At 39.0% G+C, this 14,467-nt stretch overlaps 1 protein-coding gene across 1 annotated transcript in view; it reads right to left on the bottom strand.

Annotated features, from left to right (window-relative positions):
- Window positions 1-14,467, bottom strand: part of LOC117993086 (protein boule-like) — a 97,277-nt gene that overhangs the window by 14,290 nt on the left and 68,520 nt on the right. The window contains exons 3-4 of the mRNA XM_034980812.2: window positions 2,140-2,202; window positions 687-840 (exon numbers count right to left, since the gene is read on the bottom strand). Of these exons, the coding sequence (XP_034836703.1) occupies window positions 687-840; window positions 2,140-2,202 (217 nt within the window). The remainder of the gene's footprint in view (window positions 1-686; window positions 841-2,139; window positions 2,203-14,467) is intronic.

Genomic DNA, 14,467 nt, shown 5'->3' with positions numbered 1-14,467 from the left:
GGGCTGAAACATGCGGATGTGCGGGACGTCCTCCCGCCTCATACCCCGAACGCCATCTCGACCTGTCGCGTACTATAGTTATTCATTAGCACATAGCAAACGGTAAAAAAATGTACCACAATAGTGGCAATACAATGAAATGTACTGCTCTGTCTTAACTCTTAACAAACACAATGTTCCAAACTCGAGGACGATGTGGCCCAGTTGCGGACAGTTGCGGACAGTTGCGGATAGTTGCGGACAGTTGCGGACAGTTGCGGACAGTTGTAGACAAGTAAGTGGTACGAGCCAATGAAACTTTGAAACCCGCCGATGACAATGCGAACTAAGTACACCATTATTAACAAAAATAATGTAGTCTGCAAAAAAGAAACAACCTGGGAACAGAACACCCTACAGGCAAAGCCGAGCCGCCAAGCGATTTAGCGTTCCGGTACGATGCCGATGATGTACGAACCAAAAGGGGCATGGGTTCAGTCAAAACTGCCATACCCCTTCCAGGTTAGCCCGCTTCCATCGTAGACTGCATCATCACTTACCGGTGTAAGTGTGAGATTGCAGTCAAGGGCTAACATGGATCTGAATTAAAAAAACAGCGGTGTGTGGAAGTCTCTACAAGAGTCCCAATGTCCAGCAGTGGACGTCTATCAGTTGATAATGATAATAATGATACTCATGGTGCTCACTGTCAAACGGTAGAGGGTAGACAGCGTAAGGTGGTGGTGGTATCTCGCAGGGCGCACACGTCATCGGCGGCGCGAGGGGCGGGCAGATGAGCTGATAGCACAGCGGAGCCTGCAGAGGAGCTGCCTCCGAAGATAGCACTGGGATTTGGCTTATCTGGAAAAATATTAAAAACGATTAAAATAAAAGTTTAAAATCATATGTCCATGAGCTATAATTGGAAAAAAAAGGAGGGCTATCAAAGCTCGAGTGAGACTCGCGCACTGAGCGTTCCGTACTACAATCGTATTTATCGACATTTTGCACGATAAAACTATTGTGCCTAAAAATAAATAAAAATCTGTTTTACAATGTACAAGTTAAGTTCTTTCATACGACGCTACTTGGTATAGTAATGTTATTATTATAATATATAGCAATATTTTGTTCAGGAACACATTTTAATTTTTTCTTGTTATGTAACCACAAATTCACGGTTTTTAGATTTTTCCCCTCATGTCGGCTATGAGACCTACCTTCCTGCCAAATTTCACGACTCTAGGTCAACGAGAAGTAGGTACCCTGTAGGTTTCTTGACAGACAGACAGACAACGAAGTGATCCTAAAAGGGTTCCATTTTTCCTTTTGAGGTACGGAACCCTAAAAACGAACTAAACGTAACACGACCTGTGTTTTTAATTAAGTATTTTTTTAATTTCAATTTTGAACACTGCATTCTATATCTTACAAAGCTTATTATCAAACTAGTTTATGCTCGCAACTTCGACCGCGTGGACTACAAAAATTTCAAATACATAGGTACCTATTTCACCCCCTTAGGGGTTGAATTTTCTAAAATCCTTTCTTAGCGGATGTCTACGTCATAATAGCTATCTGCATGCCAAATTTCAGCCCAATCCATCTAGTAGGTTGAGCTGTGCGTTGATAGATCAGTCAGTCAGTCAATCAGCCAGTCACCTTTTCCTTTTATATACTTAGACTAAGTAGATTATTATTATTATTATTTATTTATTTATTATTTAATTAGAACGGCCATAAAGCCAATTACACTAATTAAACTACGAGTACAAACTAACATAAACATACATACAAAAATTGTTAAAATTATAAATTTTAAAAAGCAAAATTATAAATTTTCACAAAAGTGCAAAATCTGACCCATGAGGTCAGTCCATTTGTCAGCAAATATGTCACAGCGAGGGGACTCCTTCAGCAGCGCGTTGAGCGCAGCCAAAGTGCGCGGTATGGGTGACCACTGACTGGAGCGCGCTACCGTGCGACTAAACGAGCTTACGAAAAATTTGGTTCGGTGGCGGAGATAGCTGTAATTAGAGGGTGCATAAACGCAGCAGAGCTTGTTGTGTAGTTCAGAGCAGTCGATCACACCCCTAAGAATCTTGCAAATTGTACCAATTTGGTCGCAGTCTCTTCTGGACCATAGTATACTTAGCTTACCTGCTTCCTCACTGCTTGTGCCACGCGAAGACGACCCAGAGGTGAAAACATTACTCCTCCACTCTGTAACAAAAAAAACTATCATTAATTTTTGCCCATCTTTAGACATCATCATCATCATGATCAACCCATCGCCGGCGCACTACAGAGCACGGGTCTCACCGATTCGACCTGTTTCAGCGGATTTTAGCGAATTAAGCCTTTGGTTCATTGTATATCATGGACCTCCGCAAAGTAACGCCTGCTTCTATACAACAGCAGAAAGATAGGTTACAAGCATCTTAAGTCGTGTGTACGCTGAGCATGTGTACAGTTCGCTCCACTCCACTCCACTCCACACAACAAAGCCCGAAAGCCGAGAGAGTGGCTCTCGGCCTCCTTTGTGCCTTTTCACGCCTTTGAGGACGGCCATTGTTTCACTAATCTTTACTATTCTTACACTTTCTCGCTATTTGGTACGGCGCGTTTTGAACAACGATCTCTGTTTTGGGATTCCGTATCCAAAGAACGGGACCCTATTACTAAGGGTGAGATCTATATAGAGCGTAATCTAACCTAACTTAGACTTAAGACAGAGTTAAAACGAGACGGAGCTATATCTCTCACATAAATCTGTCTCGTTTTAACTGAATCTTAAGTCTGAGCAAAGCCAAAGTGCGCTCTATAGATCTCAGCCTAAGCCTCTGTCCATCCGTCTGTCTGTCAGCGGGCTGTATCTCATGAACATTAATAATTGATAGGTAGAGAGTCCTTCACAGAGTGTGTATTTCTATTGTAGCTATAACAACAAATTATAATAAAAATCCAAGGTTGGTACAGAGGTAGCTTGCAACCCGGGGAAGGACATAGGCTACTTTTTATCCCGGAAAATTTAAGAGTTCCCACAGGAATTTTAAAACCTAAATCCACGCGTACGAAGTCGCGGGCATCAGCTAGTTTGTAATATTATGCACTAGATGGTGCCCGCGACTTCGTCCGCGTGGATTTAGGTCTTTAGAAATCCCGTGGGAACTCTTTGATTTTTCGGGATAAAAAGTAGCCTATGTCGTTCCCCGGGATGCAAGCTATATCTGTACCAAATTTCGTCAAAATCGGTTGAAAGGCTAGCAGATAGACAGACAGACAGCTAGACATACTTTCGCATATTTTATAATATTAGATAGACTAGCTTATGCCCGCGACTTCGTCCGCGTGGACTACACCAATTTCAAACCCCTATTTCACCCCCTTAGGGTTGAATTTTAAAAAAACCTTTCTTAGTGGATGCCTACGTCATAATAGTTATCTGCATGCCAAACAGCCCGATCCGTCAATTAGTTTGAGCTGTGCATTGATAGATCAGTCAGTCAGTCAGGCAGTCAGACCTTTTCCTTTTATATGATTATCTAATTTACAAAATAGCGCTGATAACTTCGCACATAAGATAACTCCGAAAAGTTAGATGTGTCCAGAATCGAACCCATAGGAGGCAGACGTCTTAACCACTAGGCTATCACGGCTTTCACACTAAAACTACCAAATATCACTACAAAAGAGCACATCAAAGCAATAACACTAAAAGACCGGACACAAAGAAGTTTAATCGAATCAATTTATTTAGTTGTATGTATACCATCACCAAAATCAGTGCGTTAAGGGTGATTTTGGCGTGCTGGGAAAACCACTTAATGTTATTGTATTGTACACACGAAAGCTTTCAAGTGGAAGCGATTGTGAGTCTTATTATTACGGCTCGTTACAATATAACGAACGCACTTCTAGAGGAGGGAGGTATCATACTTAAATATTATAAAGGCAAAAGTGTGTGTATATGTGTGTATGTTTTATATTCTTTCACGCAAAAACTGCTGAGCTGATTTGAATGAAATTCGAAATGGAGATAGATTATACCTTGGATTAATATATAGGCTACTTTTTATCCCGGAAAATCAAAGAGTTCCTACGGGATTTTGAAAAACCTAAATCCACGCGGACGAAGTCGCGGACGTCAGCTAGTATTTTTATTCAATTCAATTCAATTATCTTTATTGCGAATTTGGGTTAGTTTACTGATCTATAAAGGTATTAATAGTGTACGTCCAAATTCTACGGCATGCAATGATATATTATAAAACCACTATAATATTTTTTTTTTCATGTAGGATCATGTAGGATTACTAAATAATATATGAAAGTCAAGCGATAGAAAGAGCTTACTAAATTTTAGGCCACAGAGGCATGCGAGCTGAATTGCATATTGTTGTGTTGTTATAAGAGTCGCTATTTATATAACAGTCTTTACGGAATCATCATCATTAAACCATCTCACTTCTGAGAACGGGTCTCCTCTCAGAATGAGAAGGGCTTAGGTCACAATCCGCCACGCTGGCCAAGTGCGGATTGGCAGCCTTTACATACCTTTGTACTCTCAGGCATGTAAGTTTTCTCACGATGTTTTCCTTCACCGTTAAAGCAAGTGATAGGTAATCAATTGCTTAAATTCATACCTAATATTCAAAAAATTAGAGGTGGGTACCCGGGATTGAACCCCCGACCGAATAAAATGCGGTAAACGCACATAACTCCGAAAAGTTAGAAGTGCATGCCCGGGATCGAACACCCGACCTCCCGGAAGCGGACGTCTTAACCACTATGCTACCTTTGCACCGATAGGTATAGGCAGTGGCGTGCAGCTGATAGAGGCATAAACGCACTGCTTACCCTTTATTGTAATAAATCAATGCTTATTTGTAATTAAAACCTGCCGGAAAATAAGTTCATGCCTAAATGCATACCCTGGCTTGAAATCCTGTGCACGCCACTGGGTATAGGTACCTAAATAAAATATTATGCTTCCTACCTATACTTTTTCAACTTATTCAACATTTTATATTTCATATCGAACAAAATAATAAACTTTTTAAGCACTTGATAAAAGTTTAAAGAGCCTTGGGTAACGATGTCCCCTCGCTACAAATAAGGGGAAGGGATCAGGGATCAGGGCCCTTGGAAACGGAAAAATTCAGGGGATCACTTTTATGTGGAGGGGGTACATTTAGGGATCACTTTTGTGTAAAGCACTCTTATTTGTACGTTGCTGATAATGCTCTGAATTGTTTACTTGATAACCAAAGCTTTTAGGTATTATTTAGAGCCTCAACAGCTCAACCGGTAAAGGAGTGGACTGAAAACCGAAAGGTCGACGGTTCAAACCCCGCCCGTTGCACTTATGTCGTACCTACTCCTAGCACAAGCTTGACGCTTAGTTGGAGAGGAAAGGGGAATATTAGTCATTTAACGAAAAAAAAAGAACTGTCTATGGAGGGTTTTCGCATGTTTACCTACTGTAAGTTACATTGCCTGTGCTCAGTATTTTATGTAAAAAAAAGATAATCGCTTTGGAATATTCAAATTATGTGAAGAAAAAGAAGAAATATTTTTTTATTTTTTTCGCGTTTTTTTTTTGTTATATCATATCAGTAATCATCAGTACTATCACCTGTCTTCGTTTTTGCTACCGTTCTGGTTACAACCTGTATAACCAGGCCGAAATCATGGGAAAAGGCTACTCAATGAATGCATTCCCGGTATTCCAAACCCCCAAATAGCCTTAACCTATCTATCCTAACCTGGCTATCATTATTTTGCTATAACCTAGATATAATATTTTCTAGTCTCTCAGTGCAGCAATCTCGAGTTCTCTGAAACATAATCTCAACTTGTCAAACAACTCGTCTCTTGTGACACTTAAGGAATGTAGGAAACTTTGTCGAGATCTTAATGGAAAATCTGTATGTATTTCTGCGGGTAAATCGCGCTAGTAGGCTACAAATTATATCACACGGCTGATGTCGTGGGAAAAAGCTAGTCTATTGATGCAAGAGGGCATGATCGGAGTCGCCAGACCCTACATAAATAAATAAACAACTAACCAGATTCTTGCATGGTTATAGTCAAAGACCTGAAGGGTTAGATAGGTTACTCTTTATCCCGGAAAATCAAATAGCAGCTCCCATGACGTTTTGAAAAAACTAAATCCACGTGCAAGTTGCAAGTATTAGATAGCATGGTATAAATTATATAAAACGGCCGAAATCGTGGTAAAAAGCTAGTCAATGCGTACCTAAGATCCCAGACCTTCCGAATAGAAGTCTTAGTCTTAACACTAGGATATCATTATTATTTATGTTACTTTAACCTAGATACAATATTTTTCTTGTCTCTCAGTGCAGCAGTCTCGGGTTCTTTGAAACATAATCTCAACTTGTCAAACAACTCGTCTCTTGTGACACTTAAGGAATATAGGAAACTTTGCCGAGATCTTAATGGAAAATCTGTATGTATTTTCTATAACGTAACGTAACGTAACCTAATTTCCACTTCTAAAAAAGTGGTTATAGCCTAATGGTTAAGACGTCCGCCTCCTTTTCAGGAGGTCAGAGGTTCGATTCCGGGCCTTAACATTTCGGGTTATGTGCGTTTTAATCTAAACGTGTAAAAGGAAAAGGGGGCTGACTCAGTCAGTCAGTCAGTCAGTTAGTCAGTCAGTCAGTCAGTCAGTCAGTTAGTCACCTTTTCGTTTTATATATTTAGAAGAAAGATTAAGCTTGTAGTTCTTTTTATGAAATTTAAAAAAGTTTCATTTTGTCCCCAAAGGTTTTACGCAAGTAATATTAAAATCAGCACAAAATAATACCTACACTCGGCATTCGCGAAAGGTCGAAGGTCAAAGGTGACTCTTAATCAAAGTCTTTGAGCTCTCTAGCGCGGATTTCTTTGGGACTAATTCCCATTGTTATTAAATACAATAAAAAGTTTTTTGCAGCTTAATTTAATCAGCGATATGAGAATCTCAAAAAACTGCTATAGGTATTTATATAAATTTTTAGGGTAAGTTTTTTTTCTATGTTTTATTTTTATCGCTAGTCGTATGGGCGCTAACTATGGGCCTCATAAGAAAGCTCAGAGTCACTCAGCGGGCGATGGAGAGAGCTATGTGCGGAGTTTCTCGTAGCTTTAGTTTTAAGTTCGCGTAAAAATTATCCCACTATTATCATTTTACAAATGCAACAACCGACTATCAAAGACTGTAATTTGTTACCTATTTTGAATAAACCATTTCATTTGATTTGATAAATAAGAATAATTAAATCAAGCGGCGCAAGACCATGGCATGTGGAGGTCTCTACAGGAGACCTATGTCCAGCTGTGGACGTCTAAATTAATGACGACGAAACTATCAAAATAATAAATCAGAGACAACACTTCGGTCGAGATTCCCGCAAACACGACAACATTGTAATTAGATTTCGGCCGGAATTAATACTTGTGGTTGTACAGGAATGATAAACTACAACAACAACAACTATAAACTATTTTCTATATGAGAATATAGAAAACTAGCTGATGCCCGCGACGTTGCCCGCGTGGAATTATATTTTTTGAAAATCCCGTGGGAACTCTTTGATATTCCGGGATAAAAAGTAGCCTATCTCACTCTCCAGGTTTCTATCTATACCCATTCCAAAAGTTACGTCAATCCGTAGCACCGGTGCGACGTGATTGAGGGACTACACAACAAACCAACAAACAAACACACTTTCGCATTTATATTAAGGGTACTTTACTGATATATTATGAGAATAATAGTTTACTAGATGAAGTTAGAATATAACTTTGTTATGGACTAAGAGCCAGCGCGTGCCAGATCTTCGTTTTTTTTATAAAAGCTCCCTGCGTATTGTTATCTGCGATCAGTGACAGGTGACTATGAAGTTTGGATCATGGTTTCTTTGGAAGATAACAAGTAATAAAAGTGTAAATAAAGTCTAATCTTCTTTAAATATATAAAAGGATTGACTGATTGTCTGATCTATCAACGCACAGCTGAAACTACTGGATCGGGCTGAAATTTGGCATGCAGATAGCTATTATGACGTAGGCATTCGCTAAGAAAGGATTTTTGAAAATTAAACCCCTAAGAGGGTGAAATAGGGGTTTGAGATGTGTGTAGTCCACGTGGACGAAGTCGCGAGCATAAGCTAGTTTTTATATAGATTAGAAGATTAAAATGTGGAAATGATTAAAAGGGCTATAATGGTACTTCGTATTTAGTGCAGCGCTCTCGTGTCGTAACGCCTACGCCATTTTACTGAAGCCTGAATAACGACGACAACTGGCCGGCTTTTAAACGGTATTTTATATTGTAAAGGTCAATTATTTAACAACTAGATGATGTCCGCTACTTCATCTGTGTGGAGTTAGGTTTTTAAAAATCCCATTTTGATTTTCCGGGATAAAAAGTAGCATATAAACGGAATGCAAGCGTCATCCGCGACAGGTAGTCGAGATAGCATTCGTGGTATGAGGCGCGCGACGCCTTGCGCCCGCACGGCACCCTCGCTCGCCCGCATCGGGTTAGCGCGGAGGGTGTGCGGGTGTGCGGGGCGTACCCTCCCCGATTGCCATCTCAACCTGTCGCGTACTATAACTCAGTACATACCAAATAGAGGATGTTTGCAACCTCATCCACATGAAATTAGGTTTTTCAAAAGTCCCGTGGAAACTTTTTGATTTCCTGGGATAAAAAGTATTCTATGTCCGTCACCGGTATGTAAGCTAAAAATATCTCTGTACTGTGTCAAAATCAGTTAAACAGATGGGCCGTGAAAAGCCACCAAACAAACAGACAGACACACTTGCGCATTTATAAATATTAGTATGGATTGTTATAAGAAAACGTTTAGGTAAATCTTCGTTTGTAAAAGCTTTACACATATTTTGTCTAAAATAAAAGATTATTTATTTATATTTTAACCCGGGACTTTATGCTAAGATCTCACAGGTCTCGCCACTGCGCCAGTGAGGTCACCCGGTAGTTGAAAGGTTTTTTTTTTTTTATTATTTTTTATTCAGATACAAGTTTGCCCTTGACTGCAATGTTAACAAGAGGTCGAAACTCAAATGCTAAAGCTCCAACAATGCAACATTCCTTTCCGTATAAAACATTATAGAGAGAGAGCCAGCGCGTGCCAACCCTTCGTTATTTTATAAAAGCTGAAAGTTTCTCTGCGTATTGTCCCCAACACAGGGAGAAACGTTTGTTTGGATGTTTGCTTGGATCATGGTGGCTTTGGGAGATAACAGGTAATAAAGGTGTAAAAAAACTTACGTCAAAGTATAAAATCAATTTTTTTTATATTTTCTTCGAAATAGTATTAGATATCACGACATGCATTCAGCATTGCCAAACACTTAGTGTCGTAACTCGTAGACGCCCTTAAAGTTAAGTTTAAGGCCGTCTGGCAGAAGGTTGCCAGAATACTAAGTGTCTGGCAATGCATGACGTGATTTTTAATACTATCCCGAGGATAATATAAACAAACACATAACCCTCCTTTGGGCTTCGCCGTAGTCGGGTAAAAATTAAATTATACTTTGACGTAAGGTTTTAGGACACCTTTATTACCTGCTATCTCCCAAAATCACCATGATCCAAACTTCACAGCCGCTGATCGTTCCTCCCAGTGTTGGGGACAATATGCAGATAAACTTTCAGCTTTTATAAAACAACGAAGGTCTGACACGCGCTAGCTCTTAGTCCATTACGTACATTTTCATCGCATGCAGAGACAAAGGAATTTCGTTATGGAAAAAATGCTTTTAAAATTAAATTTTTCGTATTGCTACAATGTAGAAATGATATTGTAGAGACATTGTTAATGCTCCTACATTGTTCAGAAGTTCACTGGTTTCAAAATTGGTCGCGCACTAAAGGTCTTTCAATACTTTTTCAATATCTTTCTTTTAATTACTAGCTAAGCCACCTCAGCGGAATTTTTGAAAATCGTTTCGTGGCGGTCTACTGAAAAAATATACCTACAGGGTGTAACCAGAACGCTAGCTTACTAACTTTTACAAAATCTAGGATTTTGTCTTAGTATTTTTTTGGCGCTTTTTTGTGGTATAATATCAGTAATCATCAGTACTATGACCTGTCTTCATTTTTGCCAGCGTTCAGGTTACACCCTGTATAAAAGAATGCTTAAATCATATCCCTAAAATGGACTTTTGCAAAACTTAATAAATCCAAGGCGATGAAGTCGCGGGTATTATCTACATAGTAGGTACTTACATAACATTAAAACATAGTACTTGCTAATGCCCGACTATTTCCGCGTAGATTTAGTTTTTTAAAAATTGATTTTCAGGATAAAAGTAGTCACACAAAGGACAAATCAACAAGCAAACACACTTTCGCATTTATAATTTAATATTAAACCAGATTGTTTTTATTAAAAATCCCGTGTTTTTATTAAAAATAATTGAAAAAATAAAGTGCTGCATTGTACAAATTAAAGTACCTTTTCATATAAAGGTACCCTTCCAAAGTTTAAGGCTTTGGAAGGGTAGGGTTTTCGAAAGTGAAATAAACGCTCATAATAATTTTCCAGCTGGAAGAACCCCTAAATGAAAACACCGCTATCGCGTAGGGAATGCCTTTGTACTCGGCATGCGCATGACTCCTTTGCGCGAAGCCATCATACGAAACGTTCATTATTCTCTTCCATATTGTATTGTAGCTAATTTCTTTCTTTGTTTGAGACAAATTCACCATTTAACTTTTCATCCCCATGATTAACTCATCACCGACTCTCTAACGAGCACGAGTCTCCTCTCAGAGTAACAAGGGTTTACGCTATAGTTCACCACGCTGGCCAAGTGCGGATTGGCGGATTTCACGCACCTTTGAGGACATTATTACATTACTAGTTGATGCCCGCAGCTTCACCCGCGTGAATTTTGGTTTTTAACAATCCTGTGGGAACTCTTTGGTTTTCCGAGATGAAAAGTCTATGTCAGTCTCCAGATCTTTGATTATACCCATGCAAAAAATCAGGTCAATCCGTTGCTCCATTGCGATGTGATTGAAGGACAAACCAACAAGCCAATAAACCAACAAACAAATACACTTTCGCATTTATAATAAGGGTACTGACTACCTTCTCTCAGGCATGCAAGTATCCTCACGATATTTCACATCGTCAAAACAAGTGATATTTAATTGCCTTCGAAAGTGAACAAAACGTTCATAGTAACTTTACTGCTAGTCGGCTCGCAAATGAAAACTCCGCTATCCCGTAAATAATGTCTTTGTGTCGCGGCATGCATATGACTTCTTTGTATCAAATCATCATGGAAACCTTAATTACTCTCTTTTGTATCGTGTGGATCTAAATTATTTCTTTATTTGAGGTACCTACTTAGATGCATATACCGAACTTTCAAACGGATTTTTCAAAGCTTTACGTGCTCAGTAGTGAGCCGGCGATGGGTTGATCATGGTAATGAAAAGCTTAGAAAAAGCAGCTTAAAAATCCTAAAAGGTAAAAATATGATAGAGGATTCTTAAAATATAAAGTAAGAAAAATAGTAAGATCCCCACAATACACAAAAGAAAATAATCGAGGTTCCCAATTCTCATGATGGTTTGGCGCAAAGGAGTCATACGCATGCCAGCACAAAGGCATTACCTACGCGATAGCGGCGTTTCATTTGCGGGCTCTTCCAGCTGGAAAATTGTAATGAGCGTTTATTTCACTTTCGAATTAAGGCTTTGAAAGGATACCTTTATATGAGTACTTTTATTGTAATTTTGTGAATAAAAATATAATTTGCTTTAACGGTGAAAACATCGCGAGGAATCCTGCATGCCTGAGAGTTTTCAACCCCTAAACGGGTAAAATAGGGGTTTGAAATTTGTGTAGTCCATGCGGACGAAGTCACGGACACAAGCTAGTCTAATATAAGAAAGACATGTAAAGTTATATTTGGCAGGTCTCGCCATTCGTATTTGAGTTCTGCCCGTGATCCCAAATGTGCTCGAGTATCAAACTTCCCGCGCAACTTTGGCACTCCCTGTTAAGTGTTAGCTAAGTTAGGGGACACTTCAGTGATCATTTATTTTTAGGGTTTTGTTAATACCTCGGTGCAATAGACTGAAGAGGTCGATAAATCTGCTAAATATATAAAAGGGAAAGGTAACTGATCCATATCAACACATCAGCTGAAAACGGCAAGCGGCGCAAGTATGTGCCTCTCTTATCGAGAGTTACATTTTTGTTCCGTTTGCCGTGGAAACCCTGGGACCATGGTGCAAAAAAAAATTTACCAGACATTTCACCGCGATTAATAGCCTCATCTGGTGACAGAAGGGCTGGCTCATTTTTTGCGCAACGGATCAGCCTGGCTGTCCAGCGCGGAAATGCAGCCACTATTCTTGGCACCATTCCACGCGGGCATGATTTGTATAGTAATTAGATTAGGCTAGCTTTATGTGTTATTTTATTACTAGATGATGCCCGCGGCTTCGTTCGCGTGGATTTAGCTTTTTAAAAATTCTGTGGGAACTCTTCAATTTTCCGGGATAAAAAATCTATGTTCCTCCCCGGGATGTAAGCTATCTCTGTACCAAATTTCGTCAAAATCGGTTGAACGGTTGAGCCGTGAAAAGCTAGCAGACAGACAGACAGACACACTTTCGCATTTATAATATTAGTATGGATTGAACGCAAACGAAATCGCAAGAATAAACAGCTAAGTATTTAGTCCAAATAATATAGGTAAATAGTCTCAGGCGGGGGGGTGGACAGGAGGGGCACCTAAATATAGGATGACTTGCACTCGCAGGAAAGTAAGGCACAATCAATAAAGTCTGCTTTGACAGCCAGCCAACACCAATTTCGGCAAATCGGTCAACTGTTCTTCAAATAAAAGTAAGTACCTATTGCTTATTTTGTACCCAACTACGAGGCGGTAGGTAAGGTATAATATTTTTTTATAAATAAGATAACGTTCTAAAAATACGTTTAATAAATGCTTATCTCATATTATTATTGTGTTAATTTTTTCGCAAATGGTACGAAAAGTAGAGTATTTACCTCGGTGATAAAGCTGTCTTAGTCTTGGGTGAACTTAAATCCCTCGCTACGCTCGGGAGTAAACCTCGAGTCCTTCGTTACGCTCGCGATTTAAATCGTCACCCGCGACAGAAGACACTGCTTTATCCCCTTGGTTAATAATCTACTATATCAACACGCTTGCTCATAAAGTGGATCTAATTGCACCGCAATTAGGCACATAATGACACCTATAATCAAACTGTGACTTTTCATTCCTATTATTCACAAGTGAGCTATAGGATAGGTAAGAGTTTTTTATTTTATTTTATTGTTTGAGTTCTTCTTTCTTCTTTGGGGCTATACAGGTCCTTACTATCCCTGAATCACTGCGACCGTCTCCGATCTATTGTGTTTTATTGTTTGAGTTGCTTTATTCTTAAAAAAGTTTATCTGTAATAAAAAAACTTGAAATTCCCCATTTTGTGCGTGGCTAAAACGCTATCCGCGAAAAGCCAAAGAAACAAACCTTATTCTTTTAGTCTATGGCCCGCCATTATAAGATGCGCGCGCGTAGGAGAACTGACTGACTATGTATTATACCACTATACTTTTTTATAGGTATAGATGTATAATACATAGTGCAAGCGTATTGTTTAAGTTCCTGATCCAAAAAGGAATAGTACGAAAATAAATTCGTGAATTCCGTTTAAAATGAGTGTAACAAACATTTTTTATGCACTTTTGTATACATTTTTGGTTGAACGATACCGGCAGGGAAGCCTTGCAATCCGTATATGGGACAAAAAGTTGATTTTCACGTGAAATACGTTTTCACAGATGAAAAGCGACTGATATTGCAGTGACGTTTTATTTTACCGGGGTTTTTTTATCAACTTCACAAAAAGGAGATTATTTATAATTTCGAAACCCATGTTTTTTTGGCTAATTTTCTTTCACAATATACTTAGAAAACTGGCCAAGTGACAGTTCGACTCACGCACGAAAGGTTCCGTACAATTGTACAAGATCATACTTTTTATTTTATTTTTAATTTTTTATGGCTGCCATTTTGAAACTTTTATTATTTGTTGTTATAGCGGCAATAGAAACACTCTGCCTTTTACAATTCAAGGCATATAGTCCACTAACAGACAGACGTACGGACGCATCAGCCAAGAGCGAGTCAGACTCGCACACCGAGGGTTCCGTACTCGGATATTTTTTCGACATTGTGCACTACAAATCAAAAACTATATACCTTGGTTATAATGTACCTATAGGTACGTGTATTTCTGCCACGTACCTCCTGTAAGTGCTTAGGTAATAAAGTGACTGAAAATATTATTCAAGAAACGAAATTTCAGTCTCTTTTCTTTAAAAAACTTGAATGACGCTAGTTACGAGCATTGAAGGAAATTCAAAACGCTGAAACGTCTGTGAAAAAGACG

Source organism: Maniola hyperantus, chromosome 23 (genome assembly GCF_902806685.2).
Source record: "Maniola hyperantus chromosome 23, iAphHyp1.2, whole genome shotgun sequence".
Classification (NCBI taxonomy): Eukaryota; Metazoa; Arthropoda; class Insecta; order Lepidoptera; family Nymphalidae; genus Maniola; species Maniola hyperantus.
This window is presented reverse-complemented; position numbering and strand designations above follow the sequence as displayed.